Source organism: Haliotis asinina, chromosome 14 (assembly GCF_037392515.1).
Source record: "Haliotis asinina isolate JCU_RB_2024 chromosome 14, JCU_Hal_asi_v2, whole genome shotgun sequence".
Taxonomy (NCBI): domain Eukaryota; kingdom Metazoa; phylum Mollusca; class Gastropoda; order Lepetellida; family Haliotidae; genus Haliotis; species Haliotis asinina.
Window position 1 is genome coordinate 8,545,760 of NC_090293.1, and position 22,255 is coordinate 8,568,014.

The following is a 22,255-nucleotide window of genomic DNA, read 5'->3' on the forward strand; positions in this document are numbered from 1 at the left end:
TCTTAGTAAAGCACAAATTCTAGTACTTTTTTTGGGGGGTGGGGGTGGGGGGTGGGGGTGGGGGTGGGGGTGAGTCCCATCCAGGATTCGAACTCGCACCCTCAGAGAAGTCACATGAAGTCGCGGTGGCTGAGCGATCTAGGTGCCTAACTCTGAGGGTGCTGGTTACAGTGTTCGAATTTAAGACGAGGCGTAAAGCAACCCTCGCGGAATGAGTCACAATTATATTCGTAATTACATGTCTGCAAACCAGTTACGATCCAGGCTACAATGACAGAAAGATATGCCTGTCGAAACTGCACGTGGCGACTAATGGGATCGGGTGTTCAGGGTTGCTAGCTGACTTGGCTGGCGTGCCATTGTATCCTGTCGCGATGCTCATGCCGTCGTTCACATTTATAAGCCTAAACCATACAGCTGGACTATTGCTGCGTGCGGGGTTCAACAATTATGTATATTGCATTGGACATCAAAATTGTGTCCTTGTGTAGTAAGGCAATGCTGAATAGCATACATATTCACACGGTTATTGTACCCTACCGTTTTGTTGAAAATCTATACTATGAACGGCCGTACAGAGAACAAGTCAAGCATAACCAGAGACATTTCGTCGAGACCAAGCGCCACAGTCTATACCCATTTCTACTCTAGCCCGAGATGGTGTAGACATTGTCCTATAAACTTACACATTGTCTCTGTGATATTAAAGCCATCATTACGTGGAGTTTGAAAGATACACAGTATGTGAGAACTGACAATCATGCTGATATTGCGAACTGACCTGACACAGAAAGGTTTTAGTAACATAATGTCAACACCTCATACATGATATAAAGACACATCCTACGCAATAGTTTTTTGTCTTGAGGTGTTGCTCGTACTCGCTGAGGCATACAAGGCAGTCTGAATGAGACGTGATATACCTGTGCGTTCAGTCCTTACAGGTGTGTGGAGAGGGACAGACGTCGGGACGGTAACACATCTGGGGTTCACGGGTCACTAGATCACCTTGTTTATGGTTGGTTTACAAAGTCAGGAGCCATGTGTCTTGGAGGGAAGATTGACAACATTAAATATTTGATGTACGCATTCAACATTTTGTTCATGGTGAGTGTAGTATAGTGTTTGTATGCCTGTGTATTGCTTGATACGTTTGGGCGTAACTCGACTTCCACGTTCTAACTGTTACATACTTTTAAACGTCATACACATATTTTCATTACAACTTGAAGCACGCTTTTGGTATGTGAAACACTATGTGTGAATGTGTCGTTATGTATGTCCCATGGCCCGTCGACAAATATGGGCCTCGCAAGGACAACAGTCAGTGTGAATAATTACTAAAGTATTCACTGAAAGCTTCACATTCATTTCATGCTTAAAGATGCATGAAGGGACAACATAGGTGAATCATCAGTCTACATGTTGAATTACGTGACTCAGTTATGTAACATCATTCTCCCGAAAGGGATTAAACACATGTAGTGATGACTTAATCACTGTAATTAAATGACAGGATGGCAGGAAACAAAACAAGAAACTCTGTAAAAAGCAGTTACTTTCTGTTTTCTTTAAATATGTATGTAGATCCCTTAAAAGGTGGCGTTTACAATCCTGTACAGCCACGCCGTCAGCTTTATCAAGTCAACAGATATGTCGATGTGTTTCTTCCTAAAAGAGTTTCCCCATTTGTGACTCTCGTTGTTGTTCTTGGTGTGTCATTCAGTATACACAATGCACTGCATGTCAGTACAGCTTCTATCATGTCAGTACTGTATTTATACATACTTCTGGAAGCATTCATAACCTTTTCTTCAGAATCTTATCAACAAATAGTCGTACACAGTAATAGGTAAGAACAGATGGGCTTTACGTTATGTAAACAACAGATTGCCTCTTTAGTACAGGTACACTAAACTGTACATGGCTGATCATCTAAATCCTTTGTTCATGCATCAAGTCATGCATGTATAGTTCATCCCAGTGTCTACCACGCAAGGTTGGAGAGGAAAGAAAATACATATAAAGCACATTCGATATGAGCTGAAGTTTGTGTTCTATACAAATATGAGAGTTGTCAATAAATGGTACCTTTCAAATCAATACAAATGACATGAAAGGAAACTGTCCTCCCCTTTACAAATTAGAAGTGCCGTCCTTTGGAATATCCAAGACGCGTCCTGTCATAAATATGATTTGAAAAGCTCTATCTCGCCTGTTGTCAAAGCTGTATTTCTCGCTTCAAATACCTTTCAGCGGTTTTGTCACTAATTCTTTCAGTCGTGTGATACATTTACGCTGTTATGCATGTACAAGTTTGGGGACGCGTATTAGAATATGTCGGTAGTGTGTTTCCTGTCGTAACAGTCGACTGTATGGAGGATTGCGTGTCTCTATATCTGAACAGCGGGGGACGATGCTCCCTGATATCAGATATGTCTAGACTAAGTTACAGGAGGTATTACGACTGGAGCGGCAACAAGTGAACAAACAAACAATGAAATAAATGTATAAATATATAGTTATATGAATAAATAAATGAGTGAGAACAAACAAACAAATAAATAAATAAATAAATAAATAAATAAATAAATAAATAAATAAATAAATAAATAAATAAATAAATAAATAAATAAATAAATCCACGTTGATCGGTGAGCGTGCGAGATCACTTTACTATCAAGCCTTTCAAATCATTACATTTTGATGGTACTCTTAAAACGGTGTTCTTTGTTAATCGAAATACATGTGCCATTAAATAACAAAATGTTTGCGTCTTCAAACCTTTCGATCTATATATACAGTGAACACTTTTACTTTTTTCCTTTTACGATGTGTCATTCTATATCCATCAAAATGTATTCTGAAACGAGTCTTAACTTCTAGTCCTGTCACGGCGAAGGACACCATAAATGGACTTTATTATTTACAGGTTTCCATCGTATTGATGAAATACTGCTGAGTCAACATTGAAAAACAAACAAACAGGAGTTTAGTTGTTTAAAGAATCAATCAGATTAGAGTATACCCAGGATATGTATATATATTTTTATATTCTGAAGCAGACGGATAGAAAAGAAATAATACTCTTTCCTCATTCATTCGTTTGTTTTAGCTTTCGTTCGTCCAACACAACCCAGCTACATACTAGGGCAGTTGCTGATTTGCATTAGTTTTAACCCGACTGTTACAAGTATAATTTGACGATTTGATGAAAAGGGTATTATTCCAATACTCATTACTTATTGAAGGATTTATAGATCAGGGACAGAACGTTTGGATGTTGATAATGCTTTTGCAGATACTTTTTCAGATTCCAATATTTGTATGTATGTTTAAAACTTCCCAACTTGTCTTGTGTTTTATTTTACGTTCATTAGGTCTTTGGTCTCGGCTTAATAGGCTTTGGGATATGGCTCCGACTTGGTCCAGTTACAGGCAAATATATAGATGAAGCGTACAATTTCAATGCATTGTACATACCAGCCTATGTCTTCATCACAGTCGGTGCCGTGATGGTCGTCATTGGAAATATCGGAATCTGTGGTGCAATCAGAAAGAAACAGCAACTCCTTATGGTGGTGAGTGGACCATATTGGACGCGTACAGGTAGAGGGTGATTTGTTGCAACAAAGCATAACTGTAAACCTGTTTTCATGTGGCTGTTGCGCAGATAGTTGCAGAATAAAACGTCCCTCCGATTCCCTGAGATAACGGCAATGGCCAAGCTGTTACTGTCTAAACGTTTTCAACATGCCATACCGCACGACCCTATGTCTATGTTTGTTTCTTCTGTTACGCCACACTTACAATTGCCCAGCTATATGGCGGCTGTCAGTTAATAATCGAGTCTGGACCAAAGAACCCGGTGATCAACTCAACTGGCTTACGGTGACATTTTTCAACCACTGTATCTGGTTGTCGCCTCTTCATACATGGGTTGCTGAAGACCAATTGTAACCCTGATCTTCACGGATCCCACACTTGTATGTGTGGTTGTGATCGTCATAAGCTTTCATAAATCCGGAAATCTGGCTCAGTGAGTACTGACGTATCTCAACGGCGTAAATTACTGCTTACCTTATCACCTCCTGGGTTGCCTGGTCGATTATCTCATACAGTGGTGAGAAGTATGGCTGACAGTAACGTTTGGTGTGTGCTAATTTTGAGTTTCACAAAGTGTTTAATTTGTGTAACTTTTATTCAGAGACCAACAGAGAACTTCGTGGACTGTGTACAGTTGGTCTTGTTCCGAACATACTGTACATACGGTAGATGCAGGGCATAGTCACACAGCCTTCCACTGAAAACCTTGATATTGCGCTTTGGTTTATACTCAGCAAGTCAACACAACAGCCTTAGGTCATTTACGAAAACATATTAGCAGTGCCTTGTTTTCGTCATGGTGTTGATCATAGTTCACAAGAGGATCAACAGACAAAACGTGTAAACAATAAAATTCTGCTATGGAGAGCCGCCATGTTTGTCAAACTATGCCCTGGCATTATAACGAATCACCATAGGGTGGTGGGCAATATTGTAATCAATTTTATTATTATTTCAGTTCTTCATAAGTTTGTTCGTCTTCTTTGTCATTCTTCTTGTGACCGGAATTATCGTCTTAACTCAAAGGGGCCCAGTAAGTAAACATCAGATCAGGAGGATGAAAGTCATTCTGATTATATGTTTTCCCTTTTAAAACGCCATTTTGACTAAGCCACACAAAGGTTAAGAATACAATTTCAAATACTGCTTGTAAAGCCAATTCATCATTAAGTCAATGGAAACACTGCAGAATATATTATCCATATTTAGTATAGTTTTCGTGTATGATTTATATGATAATTATGACTATTGTATATCTTATTTTCAGTTAAAAGATGCTATCCGTGATCACCTACAGAGCAAAGTCGCAGCTTTCAATAAACAAGATGCTCAAATGTATATGGACAATTTTCAGAATACAGTAAGATAATTTAAAAGTGATAAACATTCTGAAAAATACATAATTCGATCACAGTAATTCTAGTTGATATAAGTCATGAAAATCCAAATATCACGAAACAGACAATACCGTTAGGATAAAAATGGATTATCTTCAGGAATTTCATTAGACGCTGCTGTCAACTCTCATACATTATAAGGTATTAGCTACCAAGTAGCTAAGTTACCAAGTAAAGATATTTGCACTGAACTGAAGACGTATGCATTGTCATGGCTAGGGACGACGAGTTGTTTCACATTTTCGTGGCAATGTGGCACGGAGGTGCTATTTACATAGCTGTGCTTCAGGCTGCCCGCCCATAGTTATCCAGTTATCCTTTCACAGTTGACTTTTAAGACTGGCATTTGCTAACTTTGATACATCTATATTTCATTCAGTTTAACTGCTGTGGGGGAAAAAGAGGTGTTTTCGACTATCGCATCATCAACATAACCACGGACAACTGTACACCAGAGACCCACTACAAGGTCAATAGTTTTGACTTGCCTTTCCGTGTGTTTGTGGTGTGTATCACCGTATCACCGATGGGACATAATATATCCACATTTGCGAGAACGTCAGCACTCTGATGGTGATTGCTAAACATATGCCCTATATAGAGTCGAAACAGTACAATGATCTGAGCAGACATATTGACGTGGTACAAAATATTTGTTTAGCTTTCATCTATATATATTGACCATGCAAAGATGAAACTTTGGATTGTCCTCAAAAGTATTGACAGCTGTTTTAAATAGAATCCTATAGACGATAATATTTTCTTTGCTATTATAGTGATTTCCAACCAAACGGCCCCAGTGCACATATCGACACTTGTATGGTTCCGTGCAATGATAAGGTTTACTTCTATCTCCAGCCTTGTGCCGACGAGTACATGAAGCAGCTGACACCTGACGTTGTCTTAACGATCGGAGTCGCCTTCGGGGTTGCCGCTGTTATGGTGAGCATCGTCTTAGAAAAAGACAAATGTTTTGGAACATTTGAATGTACTAGCGTATAATTTCAAGCAAATACTTTTTGGCAAATTTTAACCGCTCCGTACTAATTAACCACGAATTTCTTTTAAAAAATGATGTTTCGCTTAAGACTAAGCACAAGTCTTTCATGTGTAATGGTTAAAAGAGTAAACAAATGTGGGTTTATTCGTTCTTTACAATTCACAAGAGTGAATGAGACATGCATCCGCCCCAAGTTGTTTTCATTGCTTATTTAAGTTTTATAGTTATCAGTCTCATTAAAACTTTAATCTCGGAATTAACACTAGATAATTAAAGGCTTCTGTACAGAGAAGTTACAAACACTCCCACCTATCTAGAAGTTCGGCAAGAATGGAGATTAAGTCCTTTCTTATCTAGAATACTCAGTATCGAGCTGACAAAGGAAATAGAGCATTCAGATGCTATTAGAGACAATGATATTTAAGCAGTCCATATTATTCTTCCTTGTTGCAGGTTTTAGGAATGAGTCTGTCATTGATATTCAGCTGTGTAGCACGGAGGGCAGGATATTGATGGAAGACAGAGGTCCAGAAAGGACAATGACTACGTCTTTGACAAAGACGTCCGGCAACAACTGATGTATCAGTTTTTGTATTTCGAGTGACATTGATATGTTAGACTGGTTCATTTCTGGATCATTAAGGCGACTCTGCTTGTCGTAAGAGGCGACTATGCTTGTGGTAAGAGGCGACTAACGGGATCGGGTAGTCAGGCTCGCTGACTTGGTTGACACATGTGATCGGTTCCCAATTGCGCAGATTGATGCTCATTTTGTTGATCACTGGATTGTCTGGTCCAGACTCGATTATTTACAGACCGCCGCCACATAGCTGGAATATTGCTGAGTGCGGTGTAAAACCTCAACTCACTCGCTCACTCTGGAACATTACTTGGAGTAATTTCTGTTACTAGAAACGAACACATACAGGCAAATAACATGTTTGAAACAACGGATCAGTGACAAGTGACAAGTGACAAGTCAGCAATGTGTTAGTCACAGTAGTTTAATAACTGAGTTAACTGTACTCACATGTGACTTTTTTAACGGGCGTAATATCATGGGATTGGGATTACAAGGTTCAAAATATCCATTTGCATTATTGTTTACTTATAACGCCATATACACAGTATGTTTAAATATACAATGGTAATATATTCATCATTGCCCCCAGAGGAAACTTTTCACTCGTAGTGTTCTTATGGAGTGCTCAGAATGTGTAAATATATCCACGGTCATTTGTTGAGTTAGCTCAGGTTGGATGCATTACTGGAAGAATATGATACTTACAACTCTGAAACAGGCACATGATATATTATGGCTTTTTATGCAAATATTAACTTTAATTACTTTAAAAGTTTCGCAGTGAGGCCATCGACAATGTAATATTCATGCACTTGAAAAAGCTGTATATAGTTTCAACAAAATACACAGATAATAAAAATAAAAAGATACTGTGACTTCGTATTACGACGAAGGGCATTATTATCCATTGGATTGAGTATAGTTTTACGCCGCCTTTACCAATATCCGTACAATATCACGGGGTGGGGACACCAGAAATGACCTTCACATTATAATGATACCCATTCGGGGAATCGAACCCGGGTCTTCGGCGTGACTAGCCAACGCTTTAATCGCTAGACTAACCCACCGACCCTTTTCAAGTGTAAAACATGCTGTTGGTGATACATTGATTTCACTGACTGAAACCAAGCTGGGGACACGACAGATCCAAAGTCTACATGACAACGCTCGATAACTCTGGTTCGTTAAACCGGAATTAAAGCAGATACATCAAAGGGACCTCGGGTGAGTCGGGAACAGCAAGGTGGGTAGATTCATGATCACCTCAGGGTGCTTCCTCCGTGTATACTCAGTCCAGACAGCGAATAGGACTTCTCCCAGGAAACACTGCCTATCTGGACCCATCGCGAATGCTTCGAGAATTTCTGCATTACCCGGTATCAAATGGGCTGCATCCCTAGCAAAGGTACCAACCGATGGCACCAAGAACAACAGGGAGTCGGACAATTTGTTATTTGGGATGCATTTCGTAAAGTCCATGCTTCTCCAGGAAAACATTATTATCAATAATGTTATGATTCATTGTTATCAATAATGTCAATATTAACATGATACAGACACATGTGAAATTTCGTGTATATGAGTATTACCACTACGTTTCAGCATAATAAAGAAGGATAGGCAGACCAGATGCCGATGTTAGGCCTGATCACTATATGGAGAAACCGTAATTGTTCTAGGAAACAATTCTAACAAATGATAAACTGTTGCTGGTTCGGAGAGATGCTTATGTACAGTCGAACCCCGTTTATCCCGACGTTTTGATTTCACTCGAAAATCGTCCGGACAGCGAGATGTCCGGTTAACTGGATCAAACATCCAAAACGTAAAAAATAAGTGAAAGCACAAAATATTCACGTACGTATATCAGTAAATCAACAGTCAGTGGTAATAACAGTGAATCTTCATAACATATAAGTGTACCGATAATACATGGAAGGCGGAACGTGGGTTACCATTTGTCAAGTTGTATTTCATATGACGCTATTACTTCATCCAATAAATGCACAGATCCAGAGAAAACGAAAGTAGGTTTTGCCGTTTGACTCATTATCGACCGCGGGCAAGGAACAAGCCAGAATACAGGCAGTCACAGCTCAACCAAATCTACTTGTCCACACAAGGATTGATACAGCCACTGAGAAAGGTAGTGTAACAAACTTATCTAAACGTTCAAAATAACTTATGATTGGCACCTGTATATGAATATACATACTCCTTCTACCTGTGACCATTCTTTGTACATAGGACAACGCATTGGGCACTGGTGCACAGTTCATTATCCTTTGTGAGGATCGCTGATCAGCAGGATGTGTTCTTGTGAAAAATTTGGATGCATCAAATATTTGTTGTACGCCTTCAACGTTCTGTTCTTGGTGAGTGTAGTTTTGTTCTTGTTGAGTGTACTTCTCTTCTTGGTGAGTGTAATGATGTACTTGTGTTCCTCCGTTATGGACAGGGGGATGGGAGGTTTTGGGGTGGGGATTTGAGTGTTTCATTAATATTAAGCTCAATATGGTCTTTCGTCATTTACAAAAAGAGGGGGTGGTGTGGGAGGAAGTCGAGCACATATATTCATCACGTGATTACCATACTTCTGGGTCCTGTAATAATGTTCTGGATAAAATGTATTTGTGTGGTACGTATGTGTGAATGTCCGTATGATCTATAAATAGGGTTGGGATTTCCGTCCTGGAAACCTTCCTCGGGAATCTACTTTTCAGATGACGCAATGACCAGAGCAGTAAGGACGGAGATGATGTACTCGAGCATTGTCTTGTCAAGACATATTCCTCACAGGTCGCTGTTATTTAAATGTGCACTCTCCCTACAAATCACGAGTAGTAAAAAATATCTAAATGTTAGCACGAGTTATGACTTTTTCTTTTCGATCCATAACAGTATATTGATATTTGTGAGTAGTAATAGTAAGTAGGTATAGTGACAGGTGTCCTATTTAACCATATCATGCAGACACGCATTATTCGTTATTCAACAGGTGTACGTATCGATTCAGTTTAAAGCGCTGTGTACCTTGGTTGTGTCACGTTGACCTATTATTCTATCAATATGTCTGACTACCGTCCTGTACATGCGCATGAGTACGTTATTTGTATCTATCTTGATTAAATTTCATATGTCTTTACAGTGATCTTAAACCATGTGATCACAATTATGAAAAAGAGGGTCGGACTAAACATGTTTTACTTCCCATAAACGTCTCTATCAAGGGCATGTTCAATTTATAACTTGGGGAATATCAAACCATTTGGTTTTTAATAGAAAAGAGAGCGAAAGGGTGGCACCCACCTTAACCACATGATAACGTTAGTCTGTTGTACAACTGGAAAACAAATTTTGATCGTATGGTGTAATAAAAAATATGGATTGGCATCGGACATCAGTTTTATTAGTGATGCCCACGTGTCCACCATTTACATGGTTGAAAGGTTAGGATTTAGAACTTTTTTGATCATGAGTCACACTTTATCTGGTGAAAAAAGGCTCGATTTTGTTCCTTAAAGGTTACATGCAACGCAAAACACAAATTTGCAGATTCTGATCCTTTTGATATGGACTTACAGTAACAAATTGTCAAATATGCAAATACAACTTATGAAGTTCAAAACTAACGCGATTAAAAAAATCCCCGTGATACTGGAGTTACAGCGACTCTCTAATTTTCCAAAAGCGCTAGGGGAAAAGTGTTTTCACCAGCTGTGCTGCGCAAACCCCATAGCGCATGCGCAGTGATTAGGTTCTCGCTGCTTGAACCGGAAAGGCAACTCGGGAAAAACACAGCAAGTAGTGCGTGCAAGTATTATCTCTGCGGTCGGAGAACAAGAGATGTCTCTCGTGATTAGAAGCATCTGGGGTCTGTAGTAATAAAAAGTGCAAAGGTCTCATACCTGCAGATTTGCAAACCACTTTTCAAGGAAGTGTTGTATTGGAAATACTAATTTTATTGCTTAGCTTGAAAATTGAAATGTTTTTATTAATGTCTGTGGAACGTAGAAAATATGTTAATTGTGACAAGCCATCTCTGACACAGACAAATCTTAATGTCTGTTTTACTGACACGTATGTGTAGGCCTGCCTGTTTGCTAGCTTCAGTCATTGACCACATGCAATTTGAACTTAACACCTTTTAGGCTATACACCATAAACAAAATACACTGATTTAGGCAGGCGGGATACTTGTACACATGACATGTTATTATATCTGTGGCCTACGAACTGCATCCATTTTTTTCTGGATGACTGGACCAGACGGAAACCGGTGCAAACTCAGAATGTCAGTTTCAAGTTCTGCTTTTGTACTTGGACGAAAGACAGTCTCGGGCCACGCAGCAGTTCACTATCTCAGGATTTGTTGATTGGATCGAACGCAAATGCAGAGATTTTTGGCATTTTTATTTTTCGCGGTTTCCATGGAAACAATTCGGACTTAGTCTCAAAAGGGAGAGATGGGCTTCGTTTCTGGAGCACAGCTCGAAAACCATTTGATATCTTTCAACAGATCTAGGCTGATATATGAAACAGATCTTGAAGTGGTGCCGTTTGATTTTACAGATATATGGCATTAATATTTTACACGTTTCCACTTAAACGTTTCAAACTTAGTCTATAAAATCATCAAGTAACTGTCAGATGATTTGTCCTTTCAAATATATGGTTGAATATGTCATCTTGTGATATTCTTGTTTCTAAATGTTTATTAACACTTTTACATAGATGTTCAGTATAATAATATTCACTCACTATTCTATAATTGTTTTTGCCCAATATCGATGGAATGATCTCTGTCAAAGTGATGAAACAATGGTACAGTAATATGTTGTTGGTCTTTCAGAATCCATCAGCATCTATAGCTGACGCCAAACAATGTTTAAATCCCTTAGAGCATGTCTAATATATTATTCCATTTCAGATTCTTGGACTTGGGATTGTAGGATTTGGAATCTGGATTCGGGTTGATCCAGACGCCGGGAAATACATAAACGAGTCTGTCGATTTTAACGCGCTACTGACAGCCTCCAGTATCTTCATCGGCACCGGCTGCTTCATCCTCTTTGTTGGCGTTGTCGGCATCTGTGGGACAATCAGAAGGAGCCAGTGTCTTCTTGTTGTGGTGAGGTCAATTTCTATTTAATCACCACGACTACACGGGTCGTCGCTCATAATACTGACCACTGGAATGTCTTATCCAGTGAGTGAGTGAGTTTAGTGTTACGTCTCGCTCAGCAATATTCGAAAATCATTCGAACTCTAGTCTGGACCAGACAATCCAGTGATCAACATCATGATCATCGATTTGCGCATTTGGGAACCGATGACATGTGTCAACCATGTCAGCTAGCCTGACCTCCCGATCCCGGTAGTCAATTCTACCCCGGGTCTCCACGAGTTCCTGGAACATTGCTGGAATATTGCTGAATACCGCTTTGAAATACATAAGAACTAAAAGCAGGCAAACAGAAAAGAAAGCAAAACATAGATAAACATTCCACCTAGAATGCAGACAGGTCAGGAAATATATAAATTTATCTAAAAGTGGTTAACAGCTCGTTCCGATATGGTACGGGAATATTATGAGTGATAATATTATTGATGATCTTTCAACGTATGCCTTCATATTTCAGTTCTTCATCGGTTTGTTCATCATATTTTTGGTTCTACTTGCGACTGGCGTGATTGTTCTCATCCAGATGGATAACGTATGTATACCAAACATCCTCGAGCCCACAGAACTCATTCCTATCATAACAATACTATATCCTTTAGACCTGGAAGAAGCAAATTCGCTTGGAATCGGTGTAAGCTAGGGGGAAATCACGCGCCCTCTAAGCCTCACCAATTAGCTGTTCAGAGTTGCCTCCCTTGTGCATTGGAGGATGTAATGATGATAGAGCCGAATCCCATGCCCAACCTAATATTTTATTAATTACGTTGATTGCTTTTATCAAGATATCCGACATCACTGGAGATATGTTTAAAGCGGCCTTAAAGAAGATTCACAACAATTACGTATTTCTGTACGTATGTGTTTTATACCTGGCACGTAGCCAGAAGTATCTAAGAAGTGAGTCACACATTATGTTATCTGCTTTCACTTTCTTTACAGGTTAAAGACGCATTCGGTGATTACCTTCAGAGCAAAGTGAATGTCTACCATAGCGACAAAGATGCCAAGCTTTTCATACATAACCTCCAGAAAGCGGTAAGACACCACGTTTAATGACATCATAAAATAACTTAATACTGCTTCGTGCATATTTAAATCTTGATGGAATGTTAACAGAATTAAATCATACCTCCCAGACTTTTTGTCGGTATTGCCATCTTCTTGATAAAGATCACCATCCCTACGTGAGCACAATGTGTGACGCCCATTTCTGATTTCCCCAGCCGTGATATTTCTGAAATATAGCTGGAATATTGCTGGAATATTGCTGTCAGTGGTTTAAAACCACATTCACTCACTCACTCATTCAAGACAATGAAGAAACGCCACACAGGGAAATGACGCATAGAACATTTTGTTCCAGTTCCATTGCTGCGGAGCAAAACTTGGACGTGTAGATTATCCTATCGCCACCATTGCTGACGCCCCCTGTGAAGTTGATACCTTTCTGAAGGTAAGTCAACTCTTTAACAGAAACCCCACAAAAATGACTATGCAGTTTTTAATATGAAAAGGAACTATAATCTTTATCACTTTTCGATAATCCGTCAAGCAGTAGGACGTCAGTCAGTTAATATTCAGAGTTGACAAAATTCTGTTGGATAAGAAACAAATTAAGCATTCGGGTTAGAGCGAATCAACATCAAAACGTCGCTATATGAAATGAACAAGAAGTTGTCATCCATAAGTCTGCATGCTTCATCTTTTGACTGACCAACGTCTTGAAGACCGTTCAAACAATTAACGAGGTGACAGAGCTAAGCCTCCTAATCCATCCTGCTGTCACCCCTTACGAGTACCGGGTACCATGAAACTTCATCAACTGAAATATTATCAAAGTATTCTTAATGCTTTGACGTTTTATAAGACTGATCTTCTCACTTGGACGAAATCTTTTGTTTTGAACATTAACAAATTCTCTGATTTCTAGCCCTGTGCCGAAGAGTTTTTCCAAACACTGGCACCTAATCTTGGAGTCACGGCTGGAGTGGCATTTATTGGTACATTTATTATGGTAAGTAAGGTTTTATTTATTTATTTATTTATTTATTTATTTATTTATTTATTTATTTATTTATTTGTTTGTTTGTTTGTTTGTTTGTTTAGTGAGTTAAAATATGAATATCAAGATATCAATGGCAATAATTCTTATCTGACTTTGTCTTCTTTACAGATTGTAGGAATGGTTTTGTCTATGATGTTCTGCTGTGCCGTAAGGAAGGCATCGCCATGAGCAAGATAGGCACAATGGGATCAACAGCGGTTATCAATAACAACAGCTAAAAGCTGGATTTTGCTCTTCTTTCCCTGTCAAGAATGTTTTCCTTGTTTAATCATTATCTGAAACATTTCCAAGAGCATTCATTTCCGACCATGATGTCATTTTTTGTTAATACAGAATAGTTAAAACGGTAAATATTGTAATAGAATAAGGGATACATCTTGCAAATACCTATTCATGTGTAAGAGATGATCTTCTCACCCTAGTCACTCGAGTTATGTATTACATTTAATTTGTTTATCTTTATATAATCGTAATGCCCAAATATTCCATCTTTATTAGCACAATTACGTGTTTCTTTAATGTGTACGAATGTCGCTGTCGGTGACCTCTTTTACATTCCCTATTGGCATCTGTTTGACGTTTATGTTCTTATATGTAAATATTTTAAAACATTTATTGCGGGTTGAATTGAAATAGTATTTTATGTCTAAAAGGAACCAGCAGAATTCTCATAATGTTAAGAAATCTTGACTTGTCAATATAGCGTACAGTTGTTTGGGTGTAGGTTTGATAGGTTGGGTTAGAACAGCTTTGAACAGTAGTTTACAAAAATCAACTCAATGTGTGATTATAATCAAGTAAAAGATACTTGAGGGAATGATCCGGGCTCATGTCGAGTGAGTTTAAGTTTACCTCGCTTTCAGCAATATTTCAGCAACATTTCAGCAATATCGAGGGGGGGACATCAGAAATGTAGGGAATCGAACCCGAAACGACGTGACGAACGAACTATTTAACCACCAGGCTTCCCATCGATTTCGGTAAATGTCGAAATGGAGAACCGCCATACATCAGTATAAAGGTATCAATGTAGATCACTGAGGTAGCTGTGCATATGCTGGGTTGAAGGGCGATAACATGGTGGTAACAGTGATAATACGTGGTATCACTTGTAACTGACGATACTGAGGTTGAGGTAGCCTCGATCTTCCCTACTCTAAAAACAGAGCATTGCTTTATCATGTACTTGTATATTTGAGGCCGGGAAATGTGATTTAAGGAATCATCCTCGGATCGGCTTTTTATGACATCATATAAGAGAATACCCCGGTTATTAATTAACATTGAAAACATTTACTTCGGACAATGTAATGCTACTGTTATCACTGCGTTTTCTGTCAATGTGAAGTTTTCTCTAAACAAATAGAACATGGACCTCAAATATGTATAATACTCATTGGTGTAAATCTGTAAATCGTATCACTCATTTAAAGACCGATCCATTCACCAATCCATATATTCAACACATAATAATCCATAGTAAGCTCGAAAACGAACGGTGAGTGCATTTATTCATCCATGTATTTAATGGGACTCTGAAAAGTTCTATAATGACACGTTGTTACGAATTTAGTGGAATCTAACTATATCGCTACATTGAATGTTGATTGGTTGCGTGTATAGCAATGACAGTGTTGATATTTGCATCATAAATACCCAATTCATCGCATGTTTTAATGCACATTAAGTATCATGACACAAATAAATAAAGGTCCATATATTTAAATTATCCAAAATGTTCTTGTAATTCACTGATATATTTTTAGATAAACAGGAAACGTATAACAAAGTAGATACGAAAATGAACTATTTTAAGTGGCCAATCCCATTCTTCACGTATGTCGATTGACGTCACTATCAGCCGCCTGTCAATCATGTTTCCTTCAGGTAATTATATGTATCTATCACATGACTATGGATATTAATACCTGACCAACAGAGTCAGTTTGCTGAAGTTATTGGGAATTCATATCACAAGTATCAAATGGAATTCTAATAATCCAATAGCATGAGCCCATGAATTGTATAGCAATATAAACCTCTTAATTTAGGAAAATAATGACTATTGCTCACCGCGGATTAAAGGTGGTGAGATAATGAAGGTGTCTGTTCTCAAACTTTGTGATGGCATTGCTCAATCAGTTACGACGCTTTCGAGGGGAATGAACTTTCAGCAGTGATGTTCGTTTGCTACTGTTTGTAGTGGATTGAGTTTGATATTATTGTACGAGTATTTCTAAAATTCTCTTTGAAGATTTACATTTCCAAATACAGTAAAGGGGATGGTGTTGGGGGTTGGCGGAATGTCTTAACATTTGGGGGATCAAGTTGTGTTCAGACACAGAAGAGGGTCATCTTTACTTTGATCTGGAAATCATTTTTCACTTGTGTTACAATGAATCTTTAATCTAATGTAGCAAAACGTGCAAACTTTTACAGAAATAAACAGTATTCTAGCCAAAATGAAATTCCCTGTGATTAAAATATATTCTGATTTGTTGTATATAAATCATAGCGAACAGGATTCGAATAACAGCCACTTCGTGGAGAAGGCGTGATCTGTCAGCAAACAGTTGCTATCTCACACCAGGACATGAAGAGGACGATGTCAACGTTATCAGTAGATTCTGTAAAATACACTCGCAAGTGTCGACCAAGCCAGCTCTGGAGTTGCGGTCCTTAGACGCGACGGGATCCACTTACCTCGAGGTGGAATTCCATATTCCGGTGTTCGGGGTTTGATCACAGTGTCTGTCTTCTTAGCATGCACTCAGCAACATTCCACCTACATGGCGGAGGTCGTCTAAGACCCAAAGAGGCCCAGTTCCACGATACCGAGTTTGACATACCGCACTGTACTGAGATACTGTTTAAAGGGGAGCTAACTCACTCATTCATAGCTGCGACAACATATGATCGGTGTCATTCAATGTTGTTGGGTTCCCCGTCTTCATGTTGCTTAAACAGTGCTAGGAAGCGGCTTATAAAATCATGCTTGCTTCACTTTATTGTGCTGTGATATGCTGTTCTGTAATTATACTCCTCAGGTAATTAATTGAACGTTCTAAGTGATTTCTCGACCTTCTTCAAAACAACGTAAAATCAAGAATGGGACCCTATGCACGTGTATGGGGCTACTGCGTTGTGCACGTGCATATCATGCGTTGTGTTTAGGGGTGGTAATAGAGGGAAATGGTGGTGCGATCAGAAGATGTCTGCTCTTGAAACGTTTGTTAACGTTTGCACTTTTTATCCAAAGTGAACGTTCATTATCCCGTACTGTTTTCTAAGAGTATAATATCTGTCTTGTGTCAACTGATGGGGAGAAAGTTTCAGCTGCTCATAGAAAACAGATAAATTCAAGAAATCAATGGCCGTTGTAATATGCAATGGTGCTTTCGCTTTGAATAAAGCAAGAAATGCACAATTACTGTATTTCGTTTATTGCAATGAGTAAACACATCAAAACACATGGATACAAAAACACGGAAGTGTTTCAGGGTGAGTGGATTGTCTAGGTTTGGTCCGACGAGGAATGGAAGAGTATTTAATGTATATCATGGAGAGGCATCTTGACGCGACAGGGAGGCCAGTGATGCCAGTCTCAGCAGTACACCCACAAATGTGATTCTGACATTTCTAGCAGTACAGCCAGAGATGAATGACAAATGTGGGATTCCAGTCAGAGCCGCCTCACACACCTTCAGGTCTCCTCATGTTTAATCAGCCGCGACTGATATATGCTCACTTGTACATGTATAGTAAAACAGCATACGGACAACAAACGACAAGCAAACGTACGGAACGTAACGCACTGTACAGTTTAGCGTTCATGACATTCTTATGCACCTTCAATGAGACACAAATCGAAATGTTAACATCAAGTGATACAGAAAACACTGATGCTGCAATTTAATATACACTCTAAATACTTTATAAACATTGTTAAAGCATATGGAGAACAGGTAGGCAGGCAAACGAATACACATTGTTAGCGAGTAAATGTAAATGCATCGTAAACGACAAACGTTAAACTGTGAAAATAACAAGTTTCGTCACCTCAGCGATAAGATTGATGTTTATCTTTTTCATATCAAACTACACATTGAAAGTATATGCGTAAGATATATGGCACAGAAAATGATTCACAAAATTGAGCTAATGTAGATTCAGTTACCAACTTACACTATGTCACAGATCACCAACGTTCAGATTAAACGTCCAAGATTATAACTGAAGTGATTTCTTGCTGAATTTAAATAATATTGAATTTACGCCCACTACTATCATTTTCAAAGCCACAGACCAGACATTTATACAAATACATAAATTCATATAGCGGTTGGGATAAAGATCAGATTCCTTCTGATTGTGGAAATGGTGTTGTCGTCTATAATCATATAACTTGTCACTTAATTCAGTAACTGTGTCATACTCTTCTCCTGAAACAATAAAAATTGAAATTCACCGTTTGTTTTACAAACATGTCTGAAAAAACGACAGTGTCCTCGTGCCACCAAGTTTCGTTGAATATACAAAAACATATTTCAGATTGGATTCTGTTTGTAGCTGATATATTTTATCTTTATCCACAAGATGAATTATGGAAGTTTTAAGCACATAATATGTCTACATATTTCGGTTAATAATGAAGCCCAAAACTTTATACACAAAAACTTCTTATTATTGGCTAGTGCGGCATTTAAGTGTAGATCCTTACACTGTTTTCAGGCTCAAAAAATCTACACGGAAATGTTGCTCCATGCAATGAACAAGAAGGTGTTACCCAAAACGTTGTGTACTTACAAACACAGTGCAAAGACACACTACAATGCATGGACGAGAGATTAACGTCTCCATACAGAGAGAGATTACTTCAGGAAAATTTTAAAACAAGCCCTAGAAATGTTCCCGAGTCCTGATTTCGTGAGTTTATTTCGTCGCTTGCTGTATAATTGTTGTTATGTCGTTGCTGACCGAGACGAGGACATAGAGACCGTCAATGACAGCATGGTACGGGTCTTGTGGGTCTGTGAGGGTTACATTAGATCTACATTGGCCAACAGGTGGCGGGAGGTTCAAGCAGACGACCTAGAAAGAAATACGTGGCTTTAGTAATGATGGTACGTTCCCTATGAACTTAAAGAAACCTAAACCCACAAAGAGACATGTCAATTCCAGAGCCATTCTTGGTCATGGGATGCCGGTTCCCCAAAGGCGTCGAAACTCACTGCGTCCCTAAATCAAGACAGAATCAAGTGATCGTGGGCGAGTCCCACCTTGATGATATTTCGACACTGTACTCGTGACGTCTTTGAATGATCCATTGATAAGTTTTCCCTATTACCCTCAAAGGAATCTGTTATGCCAGAAAATGGAATTTGTCCGAAATGTTGGACTATATATTCGCTGGCTATGCAGTGCAGGTGAACCACTACTGGCTGTTCTAGAACTTGTATCAGCAAGTGACCTGCTTGTGAAACTGACAGATAAAACGGACCCTGTATCTTGGTCCCGTGCACAAGGAGTATATGTTAGCCAAATTTGGCATGTAACCAACCAGCTGTGGTTGTAACGAACTAAAATCAACGGACCCTGGAATTGGTGATAACCTCAGTTTACCGCAATGTAGTGGGCAAAGCAGGAAAAAGAAAACGTACCCACTTAGATAGATCTTTAGGCCCAACACCTCGGTTCGTGTCCGGTTGAAGGAGGCTGATACTTTATGACGATAACTCATAGGAGCCTGGTACACGTCCTTCTCACCAATCTCAAGACAAGCCAAAAGATCCATGATGTGACCCACAGCAGGCTGAATAGAATTAATGATATAATTCTTAAACTCTACAACTAACAAAACTCAACAATGTCATTTGGATTGGTCAGTAATTTCTTCTTGCATGAAGGTTTGTTGGCAACATTTGGCAGCACAATGGTCTTTCAGCAATGAAACCCCAGTAAATACTTCTCCCAATACATTTTTTCCTACGAAGAAGTAATGGTTCACACCAAGGAAATAAAAACTTGTCAGAAAAATATTTGTATATCTTAGGACAACTGACAACTGCTATGGAATTACTCCATATATCCATGCAATAAAAAAGTATTAAGAATTGCTTTTAATTTAAATCTTCCTCGAAACACGTCTTTACTTCGAACATGACAAAAGCAAGTTTACCATGAGCGAGTTGATGGACTTGTCTTGTGGCCATTGAGGGATATAAACGGAGTTGCTCGCTTTTGTTTTGATGTCATCACAGAAGTTAGATGATGACTTGCATTTGTTGGGATAGTGAATGCAGAGTGTGGAACACTGAAAGTTGGAAATGTTACCAAGTGAATGAGTGAATTTGGTTTTACACTGGTTTGAGAAGCATTCACTGGATTAAATCACACTTGGGAAACATTTCGGATACCTGCCCATGTAGCACCTTGTAAGCGTTTGGGGCCAAATGTGGGAAGATCAAAGATGTTTCCAGCAACAAATCGTCCGGATTTTAATTTATGCCCAAGTTTGACAGTGATTTACACGCGACGTACGGGAACAGCAACCCAGGGATAAAAGGGTTCATGATGATACTAGTATTGAAGCTGAATGATCTCCGAAAAGGGATATAGTACTGAATAAAAGGTATAATTTAACAACACTGAAACAACCATTCAAACATGATAGGGATAATCTGGTTGAGAATTCATTTTCCCACGTCTTCTTTTTTTTTGCACAAAAATCGTCACAAAAATCGTCAAATTTACAAACTGAGTAAAAATAAGTGATGGTTGAATAGGGAAACTCATGTATAGCCACATTATTTCAAAAGTTCATGTATTAAACTCCCAGTTCTGTACAGTGTATGTTGACGCTCTGGTTTTGCGTACTTACAGCTTTAGAAAATGCAATGTTGACTGCATTCCGTACAAGCGTCAGGGATCTCAACAGACGAGTAGAATATTGGTCGCAGGTATCCGCGTCATCACTGACGTTGTTAACATCATCAACACGAGGTGTATTGCTTGGTCCATTATTCCATGGGTGGGTAGAAAGCAGCAAGGGTTGCTTTGTCACTGTATCATTGACCACGCTGTTGTCAGTTTCTCGGACGTCACATGGGGATGTTGGTCTGGCATGTGCTGCGAAGTGGTGCCACAACAAAGATGCCAAGAAACAGGAAGCCAGAGCAGTTGGACAGAAGTCTGGAATATATATTGGTATTTGATAAGTTACATTTTCCATTTATGAATGTCATTTAATCATAAGTCGAACACGCTGACACGCTTACACGCTTTGTCAAATATTCCTATCTATCTGTCACATGCCTTTAAACAGAGTTAAAGACATACCTCTAATTTGTAATCACTTTACCAGTACCCTGTTTTGAATGGATATTTTCATTTAAACGGGCGACTGACTTACATTTCATGTTGAGTGTGGGTAGCACGTCAGAAATATATGTCTTTTCTCAAAGTGTGTTGAATGCTACAAGCTTTGTCAAAACTGTTCTTTATATACAAGTCAAGAATGAATTATTGGGAATTCTCTTCTGTCAGAAACTGGACATGTTCAGTGTACTGTCCACGAGATTCTACATTACCTCGCTGTGACAATCAGTGGATATCTCTAACGATACCATCAACCAATGAGATGTCTTGAGACTCAGCTTCTCGGGCAGGCCCAGGTAAAATCATCAGTCCACTTCGTTCCCAAAGTGATGCGGGTTTGCTTGTGGTAGGAGCCTGAATCCACAAGTTCTTAACTGGTGTGTCCGTAAAGGTTATGCCAGGAAAGAATCAGTGGAAATAACGGAACGCTCACAGATATAATACGACAAGAACAGATACTAAGTTATCTTTACGGAATAGATAAAGTGCGTTCACTGATAGGTACTGTCCTCATGTAATGAACTAAGCTATCTCATGTACAAGAGGGTGTTTTTGAGTTGTTTTTTAAACAGCGTATTTTGAAGGAGATGCCCTAGTGTGGTCACATCTAAAGTTGTATTAATTGATTAGCATCCAACAATTATGCCTCTGTCGGTTTTACATGTCAACGGTTTTAAATGTCAATTACGGTCAGATGTTTTAAACTTGCTGGTGTGGCATTAAGTAATATTAACTCACACACATTTAATGGATCAATAATAATATAATACAATGCGTAAACTGTAAAGTGTATAGGAGTCCACATATCAAGATGTAAACAAGTATCACAAAAACATAAGACTGATGTTATCCTGAACTTCTTTAAAGGCAGTTGTGTTTCTTCATGTGTAGATCCGTGTCCCAATACATTTGGATAAGGTCATATCACTGTCCTTCACGGAGACATGCGACATGTGAAAGTCTTGTAGTAAGCAACAAAAGCAAAGATTGTTAGTATGGTTTTACCCAGCTTATAGCTGTATACAACAGTTTTCACGGA

At 38.8% G+C, this 22,255-nt stretch overlaps 1 protein-coding gene across 3 annotated transcripts; it reads left to right on the forward strand.

Moving 5' to 3' along the window:
* The first annotated feature begins 878 nt into the window (after positions 1 to 878).
* Positions 879 to 16,302, forward strand: LOC137261791 (CD9 antigen-like). 3 transcript variants are annotated; one of them, XM_067799574.1, is made up of 8 exons: positions 8,626 to 8,735; positions 8,837 to 8,964; positions 11,520 to 11,720; positions 12,232 to 12,306; positions 12,714 to 12,809; positions 13,138 to 13,227; positions 13,705 to 13,788; positions 13,948 to 16,302. In XM_067799574.1, exons 2-8 carry the CDS (start codon positions 8,899 to 8,901, stop codon positions 14,005 to 14,007), a joined length of 672 nt encoding a protein of 223 aa, XP_067655675.1. In that variant the 5' UTR covers positions 8,626 to 8,735; positions 8,837 to 8,898; the 3' UTR covers positions 14,008 to 16,302. The 3 variants fall into 3 exon arrangements, with proteins under 3 accessions (XP_067655676.1, XP_067655677.1, XP_067655675.1); XM_067799575.1 differs by lacking the exons at positions 8,626 to 8,735; positions 8,837 to 8,964; positions 11,520 to 11,720; ... (3 more) ...; positions 13,705 to 13,788; positions 13,948 to 16,302 and adding exons at positions 879 to 1,107; positions 3,381 to 3,581; positions 4,565 to 4,639; ... (2 more) ...; positions 5,862 to 5,945; positions 6,457 to 7,451; XM_067799576.1 differs by lacking the exons at positions 8,626 to 8,735; positions 8,837 to 8,964 and adding an exon at positions 921 to 1,107.
* Positions 16,303 to 22,255: the final 5,953 nt, after the last annotated feature.

Bases quoted from the DNA above. Each gene is read 5' to 3' on its own strand.
- LOC137261791 (XM_067799576.1), top strand. From the start codon at position 1,042: ATGTGTCTTGGAGGGAAGATTGACAACATTAAATATTTGATGTACGCA. The intron at 1,108-11,519 runs GTGAGTGTAGTA...ATTCCATTTCAG, and splicing joins CATTCAACATTTTGTTCATG to ATTCTTGGACTTGGGATTGT. The intron at 11,721-12,231 runs GTGAGGTCAATT...TTCATATTTCAG, and splicing joins GCCAGTGTCTTCTTGTTGTG to TTCTTCATCGGTTTGTTCAT.